This window comes from Thrips palmi, unplaced genomic scaffold (genome assembly GCF_012932325.1).
Source record: "Thrips palmi isolate BJ-2018 unplaced genomic scaffold, TpBJ-2018v1 HiC_scaffold_8, whole genome shotgun sequence".
In the NCBI taxonomy this organism is placed as follows: domain Eukaryota; kingdom Metazoa; phylum Arthropoda; class Insecta; order Thysanoptera; family Thripidae; genus Thrips; species Thrips palmi.
In genome coordinates this window covers 14513789-14526823 of record NW_023144635.1, presented here as the reverse complement: position 1 = coordinate 14526823, position 13035 = coordinate 14513789, and the positions used below count along the sequence as shown (strand labels likewise).

Genomic DNA, 13035 nt, shown 5'->3' with positions numbered 1-13035 from the left:
GCCGGCTTCTCGCCTAGCCAACAACGCCTCTCATTGATCTTGGAACTTCGAGCCTGCTTCTCATTGCGAATCACAATATTGTGAAAGTGCAATAACCTTGTTCGGAAATTCATTAATTCACGTTCTGGCCCTTCCCACTGGACCTTGCTTTTGCTGGGCTTGGCATGCGAAGTTCCCTTTGCATTGGTTTGGATCTTCATAACAACGTTTATTTCTGTTGCAGATGAAGAGGTGCTCAGTATTGGGGTTCTGTTAACCCTAACAAATGGAATGTTGGAGTCCTTCTTCCCGAAGGTGGGGCCCAGGGCCACATTTATGGACAACCTTGTACGATTCAGGACGGAGGTACTGGTGAGTACAAGTAATAAAAACAACAACAATATGTTTGGGTTTGACAATATCGTTCAAGACCTTTAATTGGTTTTGTTGTAGTGTGCATTGTTCCAGTGGTGTGCAGTCGCAGGTTGTTCTGCAAAAGACTCCCATACAGGTTTTATTGGAGAAATCGAACTTAATGAGAGGTATGAACACTTCTACTTTTGTGTGTTTGTTATATTTGTATGTTAAGCTACATTATGCTTCAATTTCTTATTTCAGTTGCACAATTGGATGATTTGCAACCTGGGGAGGAACTGAGTCTAGAAGTGTCAGAAGATGGTGTGGCAAGTCTTGCGTCAGTTCAGCCTTCGCCTGACAAGAATATGTCCACTCATGCTTCTCAACAACCTGGACCTGATCGAAGTGTTTCCAATGCTGCTTCATCTCAGTCCTCCAATGCTGCTTCATCTCAGTCCTCCTCGAGGAAGCGTTCGGTGGATGGCACACCAATTCATATCAGGGACATGGTGCGTATCGTCAACTAATTTATATTTTTGCTGCCCTCTGTTATGCTTGTTTGGTGAACGGCTGTAACTAATCTGTATAATGGTTCTTTCTACTTTTCAGGACTTGGATCGTATTCTTGAGAATGGGGGACTCCAGGGAAAACTTGTTCTCACTCATTATGCGAAAAACAATGATTTAAGAGAGACTCATAGGAATCATCTCGCTGACTGTATTTTAGGCGAATACCTCAAGTCTGACATTGACCGCAAGTATGTTAATTTTCCCTTGATCATGTTTACTTTCTTTGGATACTTTTTTTTATCTTAAAGAATTTTATGACAATCTGTTTAACCTTTTGTTTATTTGTCTTTCTTTTCATGAAGACTTCCTGATCATGACATAGCGGAGTTAACGAAACTAATTCTTAAGAGATTCCCTACTGAAGTCAAGGTAATGTCTACATACTAGTTGCCCTCATGCAGTTCCATTATGTATTAATTTTAAGCTTTCTTTTCTTTTTTCAATAATCAGCTTTATATTTTTTTTATGTTTTAATATTATGCATATTTCATTTCCTCAGGCGGATTGGGACCCGTCCAAAGAGTCAGCCAATCGTGAGAAGGCTGTTGGTCGAGGTTTCCTTCTCAAGAGGTACTATCATATGAGGAGGGAAATGCACAAGGGAAACCTTCTCAAATCACCAAGTACTTCTAAAGAGAAGGTTGTTGTTGTCAATGGTAAGTGATACTTGTTGTAAAAAGCATTCTTTGAGCATTATTTCTTTGAATTGTATGAATTAATTGTTTTTCACAACTTACTTTAACGAGTTTTGATATTACTTTCCAGGTCAGGAAAATGTTGATCCAGTTTTATTTGAAAAGCTTCTTTGGCTAAGTAATAACCGGCAGCCTTGGTCAAAAGTTTTAGAACTCTGGAAAGAAACACACACAGGGCGCTACAACAAGTTTTACAGAACCAAACAATCCATTCATGAATATTTTGAGGAGTATCCAGCATTAAAGGACAAATCAGGATTTTACTTGGTAATAGGCTTCAATTTTTATTCAATATGTGTATGATGACAATCTGGTGTTATATTTTATGTACTAATGCCTTACTTTTTACAGATTGAATCAGATTATGACAGCAAGTTTCCAGAGACATCTATGAATTTCTTTTTAGAATGGCCAGCTTTTGCAGCCTTTGTTGAATCGAAGGTCAACACTGAAGGCAAAGAACTCATTGACTCAGCACTTACAAGTGGTGTGTATTTTTCTATTTCTTTTGTTCTTATGTTGTAGAGAAAACTTGTGGTACATGTGACTCCATATTTTGCAGAGGGAAAGAAAATCCAGACCATCAGGGCTATGAGCTACCTATTCCCAGTGAACACAATTGCAAGGAAAGGAAAGAAGGTTTTCAGACCTTCTCGTGCAGAAGTTGGAGACACACTGATTCTAATTGTTCCGGTATGTTATCTTTGAATGGGTTATTATTCTCAAACGTGTTTATGTGTTGGGTTTTATATTTGTGTGATTTTTTCATGTGTTACAGTCTCTGGGTGACATCGAATCCACCATCAAAGTGCTCCTTAGGGACAAGTATGAGCCCTTTGGTATGAATTTGACTCCTCGAGTGATACTAGTGGGTCAGGATGAAGATACTGTCACGAAATCCTTTATTAGAATCAACAAGATTTTGTATGAAGTGGAAAACCCATTAAAAGCCTTCGATTAGACATTCAAGATCATCCATGCTCTTGAGGCTGAGTATCCAAGAGAGAGTGAGAAGTCATGGCTATTCATCGAGAGGGCAATTTACAAGATCAACTTGGAGAAGGGCATCACGAAGCTGGTCAAAGACTTTGATGCTTACAAGAGCAAGTAGTGTGTTCTGTGACAGTCCTCCTTTCTTTCATATTTATCAGTATTTTGTTTTGTGATAATTTTTGTAATTGTTGGCACTGCGTTGCTTAAGATTTTCTTAGTTTAGTTCTTTAGACTTAGAGTTTCGGAGGGTTGTCATCCATTTAGTTACCCAAATGTTTTTTAAGCGGTCTTGCTACCGCTTCTAGCTCTGCATACGATCCCACTCATCCCATCCATCCACCCATCCACCCATCCATCCATTCAGCGCGCTCGGAGGGGACTGCATGGTCGTGGTTCGTCTGTCGTCGTCGCACAGTGCGGCCGATTTCGAAAAAGGTGGACATTATTCATTAAACTGCTCCTGTCAAACGTACGACGACGATTTTTCACCCGCGTACGTTTTCGAGGTCGCTGAGTCCATTTCTTAGCTTAATTTTGATACTGCAGGGGCGGAACCAGAAATATTATTGGGGGTAAATTTAAAAAAAAATTCAAACTGAATGAAATTTTGTGTTATGGGGTTTTGGGGGTCTCCAAATCCATTTCTGACCTTAATTTTTAGATACCAGGGGCGGATCAAGGCGTTCAAGAGGGGTAAAGTTCAATTTTTCTTAGAATGTCAAAATAAATGCCAGAAACGGATTCAGGGACCCCAAAAACCCCCGAATACAAAATTTCAAGCAATTTGAACAATTTTCAAAATTTACCCCCCCTTTTTTTTGTGGTTCCGCCCCTGTTTTCTCAAAATTATGGTCATGAACGGATTCACTGACCCTTCAAACAACAGTGAAACCCCATTTGACAGGTCCTGCTACGATTGTTACATAAGTACCGACTCGTCCACAAGGCTGTAAATATGACGGGCCGGTCAAATTGCCGTACAAATAAAGGCGTTTTGCCATAAAACGGGACAAAACGGGATAGAAAACTCTTCGCGACTGCATAGAGGAAAGTCCAAACTTTCATTTCCAATGTCGCACGGCACGTCAATGTTTGTCAATCGTTTTGTATCTCAATTTAAAATCTGCTAATAGGTTAAAGCGTCTCACAAGGTTATGAGGTTAGGAAAAATCGATAATATTCATAAACTATCAGCGAAATGATAAATCCACGAGTACTGTAAGAAAGAAGAAGGCTAGAGCTATCGCCTCATGGTCGGGGTTTAAAGAAATATCACTCGCACAACAAATAAGAGACGCTTGAAAACAGCCATCGCATACGCGCTCTCGACGCGCCATGACGAGTCGCGCCGGAACCGGTAGTTTTGAAGCATCATTTCTCGGAGCCCACGCTCAGTCGGGGGCTAAGTTGCACAGTAATATGTAGCCCAGACACTGTACTTCGACCACCATAGGTCACAAAAGCTAAAAGAAAACTTTGGAAAAATGAATTTTGGCCACCTTTTTTCGATTTCGCCGCACTGTGCGTCGCCTGCGCCGCCACGCCGCCACCCCGCGCCAGTCCCCACTCCTCACAGCCCCCTCTCCCTCCTTGCCCCCTCTCTGCCCGGCTTCCCCGGCCGGTCCACGGCAAGACCGCTTTGCTAAGCTTGCCTTGGCGGAACTTTTTTATTTTATTTTCATTTTAAGTCTCTTATGTGCATTTTATTTGTGATGCTATTTGGATCTGTCAAGTAACTAGTTTCTTTTACTTTACTTTTGCAGGTTTTAATTGTAGGATGGTTAATGTGCCATGCTGCCAATGTGGCAGAAAATTTGCTGATATTAGTTCATTAAATGTTCATTTTCATTGCTCTCATAAAAATTGTACTACGTTCGTCTGCAATATTGCTTGTGAGAATGATCGTCTCTGTAGTAGAAGATACAATGTTTACAACTCCTACCGTAAGCATTTGATTCTGACGCATCACATACCAATCTTTGCTCCTGAACTTCGTGCTCAAGTGCTTTCAGAGAGAACACCTGATGATGATAATACGACTCGCCTTGCTGTATTTTTAGATCAACAAGAGAGAGATGCTCAAGATGATAATGTTGCAGATGAATGTAATGTTAATGTCAATGTTAATGTCAATCGCATCACTTCTGCTGATGCCAAAGATTTATTACTTGACCAAGAAGATGTCATTGTAGCTAAATTTTATGCAAACCCTGCCTTTCCCAGAAATCTAGTTACTAAAGTTGTAAATGAGTTTTCTAATTATGTCACTAGTCCCTTTTTCGAGCATATGGAGAAGCTTGTAAGGGGGCGTTCAAATGTGACGTCACACTTTTTAGGCTCATTTTTCGCCCCCTTCCCCCCCTCTGTCACAGCTGGTCACGATTTGAGCTGCCCCCTCCCCCCCTTGTGATGTCACTTTTTCCCCATATTGATAAATTTCGCTCTAAATTTTTAAGAAAGGGTTTATTTTCATGTTGTAGGCGGCTTCCTATGAAGGAAAAGGCGATAAAACAAAATGAAATAAGTGAAAAAAACCTGTTTTATTATGAAAAACAGAAAAGAAGAGTTTCTTTCTTAAACATAAACACAAATTCTTAATGTTTTGTAACATTAGTGAGTCATTCTTCATAAAAGAAGCGTTAATATTATTACTAACGTTAAACATTATTACAACATATCCATAGAATAAAATGACATAAAAATAAATCAGGACAAAACAATTTGTAAAATAAATACAAAAAAGCTCAATTTGACTAGGATTCTTGGTCCCATGGGGAAGCAACCCACTCTCCAATAGATGGGATTATGGGGCATACACTTTCCACCGCTGGTATGTCGACCGTGACGCCGACCACGTCCACCTCATCCTCGTCGAGCCACTCCACATTGGTCGTCTCGTGGTCGTACAAGACCTTGCAGAGGACCTCTTTGGGCCCCGACGTCCGATGACAGAGGATGGACGCAACCGGCTTGCCGTCGTCTTGTCCACGCCGGTGCCATGCATAACCCTACAGTGGAGCTTCCTGTTCTCTTCATTGGCAAAGTATATGCCACAAGTACGGCAAATGCGGTTTGCAAGCTTTGACCTTACAGTGGGACAGTACAGATCGTATGGGATGCGCTTGAATCCCATGTGGCTGAGGTCCACCTTTGAGGCAAGGCGAGGAAACAGTGGCATAAAATGCCCATCCTCCAAGTCTGGGTCCACAGCACAGACTCCACGGTTTGTCTGCTGGACTTTTATTGGTGCGGGCATAAAGCCATTGAGCACAAGCCAGACCACTGCGGAAAGGTCCAAGCACTCCGAGGGGCTGCATCGTACAACCTGCCATGTATGACTTTCGCGCACATGCGTGGCGTACCAGTGCTGGTCCTCCGCGTCAGGCAGGTCGCACTCCCCACCGGGCTCAATGTACTCCGCCAGTACAGGGTGGCCGTCGATGGTCATGCCGGACCACACTCCTGCAAGGGTTTCCCCTGCCTTCTTGAAGTTGTTGAGTTCCATCTCGGTGTCCACGGTGTTCCCTTGGCTGTCCAGGTGGGTGCCGTAGTAGTCATGTGGGAGGATCATCCCGGCCATCCTGTTGCTTAGAGGCGCCACACGGCGTTCCACCCGGTTGAAGGCAGAGCGGCCAGGTGCATTCGTTGCAATAAAAATTGCATCTAGATCATTCCTTTTGAAGTGGTCAACGGCAAAGGCAATATTTTTCTTGTACCGCGGACACTCGTCTGGGCCCCCGTCCACAGTCATGATGACCACGGGCTTCATGCGACCATCCGTCGTCTTGAACCAGCTCTTGTACTCGTCCATGTCGGCCATTCGGCGGAAATCGTCGGCGTGCGTGTTTGCTGTTGATGACGAATGCTTTCCGCTTCGGATGCATATGTATGTTGGCCCAGAGTATGTGACAGCTTCTGGCTTCCCCAGCAGGTCTTCCTTTATCTCAATGATGGCTGCGACGCTGGGGATGAGGTTGTGCCGCGGGCCGACGGGAAAATCGTGGTCCGGCAGGGACACCTTGTACTCGAGGGTCATGAGCATGGGCGCCTGCACCTTCGCGGCCGTCTTCCCGAGCGGAACGCGGGCTTTGTCATCCAAGGACATGAAAAGGACTTGATTTGGACCTAGGTACCCCGCCAAGGTCTCCAGGCAACGGATGGTACAGGTCGCAAATTTACCATCGGCGTGGGTCTTGTGGGTGCTGTTTTGAGCCCTCACGAGACGCACAGGAGCTGTCTTGACGTGCCGCTTGCCCTCCCTTGTAGTCGGGTCGCGAGGGAGAAGATGAAGGTAGACTCCACTCCGACTTATCTCGAAACCACGCCTGTTCAGCTCGGCAGTCAGCTCATCCAGCGTTTGGCACGTGTTGAGCCTCTCGTCGCGTCGCCTCTCTTCCGCCCCGCTAGAAAACATCGCGATCTCCACGATGGTCTTGAGTAGCTCGGGCTGCTGCGATAGAATGGATGGTCTACCGGCTGAGGGATTCTGGCCCAGCTGAGCCTTAATTTCGGGGAATTCTTCGCACAGTGCCTCCATTTTCTTTTTCTTCTTGGATCTGCTCTTCTGCGCCCGTTTCACATCATCTTGTTTTTTCTTCAATTTCTTTTTCAACTCGTCCAGCTCTTTGGTCAACTGTGAAAACAAAAACCAAAATAAGCATGACATGTGGTTTTAGCGCTGAGAGTATTGCCAGTCGCGGCTTAAAAAAATACCTGTGAAATTTGCTTTTCGTTGTCGTCAGGGGCTAGGCCAGATCGGCGCGCCAGTAACTTGCAGTTCAGCTCACTCTCCAGGAGGCGGATTTGATCTGCAAGTTCCTGCTGGGCTGGTTTCCGCCTCGATTTCTGCCGCCGGCGCACAGTGCGGCCGATTTCGAAAAAGGTGGACATTATTCATTAAACTGCTCCTGTCAAACGTACGACGACGATTTTTCACCCGCGTACGTTTTCGAGGTCGCTGAGTCCATTTCTTAGCTTAATTTTGATACTGCAGGGGCGGAACCAGAAATATTATTGGGGGTAAATTTAAAAAAAAATTCAAACTGAATGAAATTTTGTGTTATGGGGTTTTGGGGGTCTCCAAATCCATTTCTGACCTTAATTTTTAGATACCAGGGGCGGATCAAGGCGTTCAAGAGGGATAAAGTTCAATTTTTCTTAGAATGTCAAAATAAATGCCAGAAACGGATTCAGGGACCCCAAAAACCCCCGAATACAAAATTTCAAGCAATTTGAACAATTTTCAAAATTTACCCCCCCTTTTTTTGTGGTTCCGCCCCTGTTTTCTCAAAATTATGGTCATGAACGGATTCACTGACCCTTCAAACAACAGTGGAACCCCATTTGACAGGTCCTGCTACGATTGTTACATAAGTACCGACTCGTCCACAAGGCTGTAAATATGACGGGCCGGTGAAATTGCCGTACAAATAAAGGCGTTTTGCCATAAAACGGGACAAAACGGGATAGAAAACTCTTCGCGACTGCATAGAGGAAAGTCCAAACTTTCATTTCCAATGTCGCACGGCACGTCAATGTTTGTCAATCGTTTTGTATCTCAATTTAAAATCTGCTAATAGGTTAAAGCGTCTCACAAGGTTATGAGGTTAGGAAAAATCGATAATATTCATAAACTATCAGCGAAATGATAAATCCACGAGTACTGTAAGAAAGAAGAAGGCTAGAGCTATCGCCTCATGGTCGGGGTTTAAAGAAATATCACTCGCACAACAAATAAGAGACGCTTGAAAACAGCCATCGCATACGCGCTCTCGACGCGCCATGACGAGTCGCGCCAGAACCGGTAGTTTTGAAGCATCATTTCTCGGAGCCCACGCTCAGTCGGGGGCTAAGTTGCACAGTAATATGTAGCCCAGACACTGTACTTCGACCACCATAGGTCACAAAAGCTAAAAGAAAACTTTGGAAAAATGAATTTTGGCCACCTTTTTTTCGATTTCGCCGCACTGTGCGGCGTGCCAAACCTGCGAAAGACGACGAAAACTTAAATTCAGCGTCACGAATGTCAATAGCGCCGCGAGGGCACGCAGCCCCAAACACCCTCAAGTGCGTTGGGTTGTCTACTCTACAGGCGCCGTACCGCGACCAGCTCAAAATAGCGAAATTGTACTCCCTGCGGCTCGCCTGTACGCTCGACGCGTTGCCTAAACGTATTTTTTTAATTTTAGAAAATGAAATCCTGTGAAATACCTTCACTTTCAGGGTCGTCCACGTCCGATTCCTGCGATTCTGGTCCCTCATTGCCGGCGGCGCGATCAGCAGCGGCAGGCGAGTCACTGGCGTTGTCCGAAGCCGAAGTTGAAGGCGAATTTGTGGACGAAGTCGGCCTCGGTGGTGGAGTGATAGTGGAAGAGGGGGTTGAAGGGCCCTTTGAAAATGAATTAAAACGCTATGATAGACATGACATGCTGAAAATGGCCCTTGCTCCCCGAAAGAACTATACGGCGTGAACGCAGGGCAACATAACCTCAAATCCCCGCGTCAATTCGCAAGATACTCCGCCAATAAAAAATCCTTACCTTGGACAAGTAATTCAGTATGTTGCCCTTTCTTATTGTCGCTTGTTCGCGAGCCATCACTGCCTTCACTTCGGCCTCAAAGAGACTGTCATCTTGCTTGCACTTTTGGCGTATCTGTTTCCATTCGGCAACACACAACGCCTGCACTTTGCCAGCAGGCTTTCCACAATGGCTTTTCTTGAAAACACCAAAAAGGCTCTGGAACAGTTTGTCTTTGTCCACTGGCATGTTGATGCGCCCACAACACCGCGTGTTTACGAAGGTTAAAAAGTTGTCACTGTCACTCAGATGGTGGGCGTGTTGCGACGCGTGCGGCAACCTCGCAAAGCCTGCGCGTAGTACCGCGTTCTGCCGCTAGATCGCGCCAAGCGCATGCGCTGAGAACGCCGGGGATTGCGCGCGCCTTTCAAATTTAGCATTATTATCACCTCAAGCAGTAACGACGGAATTTGATGTCACGTGCCCTTTGCCCCACCCTCCCCACGGTCACATTTGGTCATATTTTGGCTTACCCCTCCCCCCCCAAAAAGTGTGACGTCATATTTGAACGCCCCTAATGTCATCCCTTGATTCAAATATGGTAGAGGCAAGATCTGAAATTGAAGATATGTTTGATCGTTTGAGGCATCCTTTTGATCCCCTTCAAACTGAGTACAAAAGGCTGCAGTACTTTGAATCTTGTGGACATTACATACCACCTGTTTTATATCCAATTGACTACCGCGAAGAAAGAGTTAAATCGAAAAAAGGTGTTACTCTTGAAATGAGACCTGTCCCTGGTCAAAAAATACCTCTTCAACCCTTGTTAAAAAATTTCTTTGAGCTGCCTGATGCTTTTGAGGATACTTTGGCTAATATGTTAGCTCTTCAGGAAGAGAGAGACTGGATATGCAATATGGTGCAAGGTGAAATTTGGAAAAGAAAGCGTGCCAGGTTTAGTGATGATGCAATTGTTTTTCCTATTAATTTTTATTACGATGAAGTAGAGCCAAATAGTGCCTTGGGTCCTCATTGTGAACCGTTAGGATGCTCTTATGTACACATTCCAGTATTGCCCTCTGAATGGAACTCTAGATTAGAAAACATATTCCTTGCTGCTTTATTTGATGGGGATAACAGAACTGTCTATGGTAATAAGAAAACATTTCAGCCTGTCATTCGTGAACTAGTGTTGCTTGAAACAGAAGGTGTGAAGCTCAATCTACCTGAACGGGGTGAAGTTACTATGTTTTTGGCAGTTGGCTTAATTTTGGGGGACAATAAAGCTTTGAATAGTATCTGTGGCTTCCAGGAAGGGTTTTCGGCTATTCATTACTGCAGGGTTTGCACTTGTCCAAATAATCTTGCAAAGAAAATGTTTGTTGAAGATCCTGCTTTGCTTAGAACCCCAGTTAGTTATGCAAATGATGTGAGAATTGATCAGCCAAAAGTTACTGGTGTCAAAGAAGAATGTGTCTTTAATGAGATCCCTTCATTTGAGTGTCCAACAGATATTAGCCTGGATTATTTTCATGACTTTATTGAAGGAATTGCCCATTATACCATGGTTCCTGTTTCGAAGCATTTTCATCAGTTGAATAATATGTTCATTTCAACTTTGAATACTCGTTTATATGCCCTTGATCTTGGTATTGATGGTGATAATAGACCACCTCTCATAAATTTAGATAGACTTTTGTCTAAAGATAAACTGAAAATGACTGGATCTGAAATGACACTCTTCATCAGGATTTTTGGGCTTATTGTTTATGATATGGTGCCAGAAGGTGATCCCTTTTATGACCTTTATCTTCTTTTGAATGACATCACAAGTATCTTAAATGCTAAGGGGTTGCCAAAAGATGCCTCAGTTATCTTGTCTCATAAAATGGAAGAACATCACAAATTGTATGTTGAACTTACAAAAGAAGATTTGAAGCCCAAGCATCATCTGGGAACTCATTACCCAAGGAAACTAAAATTGATGGGACCATATTACTTGTTCTCAACTATTCGTGAAGAAGCTAAGCATCGAGAAGCCAGGATGGTAGCAAATGCATGTATGTCTCGTGTAAATTTATCTCGTACAGTAGCCATAAAACACCAACTGAATTTCGCTTACAGATGTGTTAGTAAATCCTCAATTAGGCAGTTGATGACGCATGGTCCCTGTCACTTTATTAATTTGGTTGACTTGGAAACTTTTCCTTCTTTCAGCCTAACTCTTCCAGATCATATTTTTAAGGAACCTATGCAAACTGTTACAACTTGGGCTACTTACAAAGGCACTACCTATGCACCTAAGCAAATTCTTGTTTTTGATGTGGATGATATAGGTTTATTTAAGTTTGCAGAATTGGAGTTAATTATTGTATGTGAAGAGAAACCACTGTTTCTTTGTTCTGCTTTGAATACTATTGGCTATTTTAGTGGAGTTAGAGGATATGAAGTAGAGCATACTGACAATGTTATAAATTGGTTTGCTATTGAACAAGAAAAGCTGTTAGATCCTATTCCTCTGCCTTTGTACCAGATGTCCTCAGGAGAAAAGATAGTAGTTCTTAAATACACACTTTAAAGTGTTGCAATGTCTTGTTATCATAAGCGTGCCATATGCTGTGTCTTTCTTGTCAAAAAGTGTACTTAGTCAGTAGACTGTGTGGTGTTAGTGCTTACGAAAGAAATGTGATTCAATATCCTGCCAAAAAGTGTGTTCAGTCAGTGGACTGTGAAGTTTAGTCTTAAGGATTATGATATAATAAAACTTGTTTGTTCATTCCACATTTTTTCTTTATTAAGGCAGTGTTTTCCTTGGCATGCACCCCTTTAGAGGAATGGGTGCTAGGGTAGGGGGCTGCAGCGATGCTAATTGCTTAGCAGATATGCGAATTCGTCCCCTAAGACCTTAGCAGGCACGATAAGAACCTTAGCTGGCATGATAAGAACCTGAGCAGATGGGCTAATTCTTCTTCTTGTGGCTGCTAACTTTCTTAGCGTCGCAGCTAATTCGAGTCTGCTCAGATTCTTAGCTCCTGCTGCTAAGTTCTGAGCTGTCCATATATAGCTAAGATTCTTACCTGCAGGAGCTAAATCTTAGCAAGGGACGCTAATTATTTTTCTGCGTGTGGGTAGTGAAACCACTCTGCAGAACAACAGCGTATCACGGGGTGTTAAATATGATTGATCAAAATAGTTTGTGAACGGACCCGATATGCACACATCGACAACACACTACAAACCTAACTGTCTACTAAGTACACACTTACAAATGCATGCTTGCAAGTACACACTTCTAAACGCATGCTTGGCGCCGTATAACTTTATGCTAAGCATAGGCATTGGCAAGTTCGTACTTGCCAAGCATGCATTTGTAAGTGTGTACTTGGTAAAGACAGTTAAGTTTGTAGTGCATTCAGATGAAACGATCGCCCGGACAATTAAAATAATACAACATCAGTAAGAGCGTCCCGGGTTGCAAACCCGTTATGTATTTAGCGAAGCAACCGACTCGCTTTGGCATGAGTTCATAGAGTTTTCAAAGGTAGTTCATCAATGTTGGCCATCGGGTCTTCCGTGGTGGTTCGGGTGGTTGTGCACAGGGTAGCTGTAGCTGTGCACAACTCTTCCCGACGTGCAGGATGACAAGTCATTCAGCAGTGAACGTGGAGGGGAAGGAGCGTCAGGGAGCCGCGTAAAGTCCGACTTCGTTCTGCACCGCAGAAGCAACGCATTGGGAACGCGTTGCCGCCATGCGTTCCGGAACGCACATGTGTGCGATCCACAACGCGACCGAGTGCACTCCCTGTGCGTTCCGGAGCTGAGGGGAACGCACGAAGTAAGTGTGTTCTGGAGCGCACTTGGAACGCATAAGGAGTGTGTTCGCAATGCGTTCCTTGTGTGTTCCGTGGCAATGCGTTCCGGCA

General features: G+C 43.8%; 3 protein-coding genes across 3 annotated transcripts; 2 read left to right on the top strand and 1 right to left on the bottom strand.

The window, feature by feature from the left end:
* The first annotated feature begins 457 nt into the window (after window positions 1-457).
* Window positions 458-2598, top strand: LOC117653730. The gene is made up of 9 exons (XM_034399585.1): window positions 458-521; window positions 598-845; window positions 946-1094; window positions 1209-1275; window positions 1406-1562; window positions 1672-1868; window positions 1953-2088; window positions 2164-2294; window positions 2380-2598. The coding sequence occupies exons 1-9, from the start codon at window positions 515-517 to the stop codon at window positions 2560-2562; spliced, it is 1275 nt and encodes a 424-aa protein (XP_034255476.1). The 5' UTR covers window positions 458-514; the 3' UTR covers window positions 2563-2598.
* Window positions 2599-2758: 160 nt separating this feature from the next.
* LOC117653729 lies at window positions 2759-12459 on the top strand. Its single transcript, XM_034399583.1, has 3 exons — window positions 2759-2871; window positions 4258-4894; window positions 9688-12459. Exons 2-3 carry the CDS (start codon window positions 4372-4374, stop codon window positions 11688-11690), a joined length of 2526 nt encoding a protein of 841 aa, XP_034255474.1. The 5' UTR covers window positions 2759-2871; window positions 4258-4371; the 3' UTR covers window positions 11691-12459.
* Window positions 8247-9586, bottom strand: LOC117653731. Its single transcript, XM_034399586.1, has 3 exons — window positions 9134-9586; window positions 8805-8982; window positions 8247-8578 (listed from the first exon to the last, which is right to left on the bottom strand). Exons 1-3 carry the CDS (start codon window positions 9359-9361, stop codon window positions 8412-8414), a joined length of 573 nt encoding a protein of 190 aa, XP_034255477.1. The 5' UTR covers window positions 9362-9586; the 3' UTR covers window positions 8247-8411.
* Window positions 12460-13035: the final 576 nt, after the last annotated feature.

Excerpts from the sequence above, each read along its gene's own strand:
- LOC117653729 (XM_034399583.1), top strand. The coding sequence starts at position 4,372 with ATGGTTAATGTGCCATGCTGCCAATGTGGCAGAAAATTTGCTGATATT. Across the intron at positions 4,895-9,687 it reads CGAGCATATGGAGAAGCTTG|TAATGTCATCCCTTGATTCA; the intron begins TAAGGGGGCGTT and ends TTTGAACGCCCC.
- LOC117653731 (XM_034399586.1), bottom strand. The coding sequence starts at position 9,361 with ATGCCAGTGGACAAAGACAAACTGTTCCAGAGCCTTTTTGGTGTTTTC. Across the intron at positions 8,983-9,133 it reads TACTGAATTACTTGTCCAAG|GGCCCTTCAACCCCCTCTTC; the intron begins GTAAGGATTTTT and ends TCATTTTCAAAG. Across the intron at positions 8,579-8,804 it reads GGACGACCCTGAAAGTGAAG|GTTTGGCACGCCGCACAGTG; the intron begins GTATTTCACAGG and ends CGTCTTTCGCAG.
- LOC117653730 (XM_034399585.1), top strand. Across the intron at positions 1,276-1,405 it reads GATTCCCTACTGAAGTCAAG|GCGGATTGGGACCCGTCCAA; the intron begins GTAATGTCTACA and ends TCATTTCCTCAG. Across the intron at positions 1,563-1,671 it reads GAAGGTTGTTGTTGTCAATG|GTCAGGAAAATGTTGATCCA; the intron begins GTAAGTGATACT and ends ATTACTTTCCAG.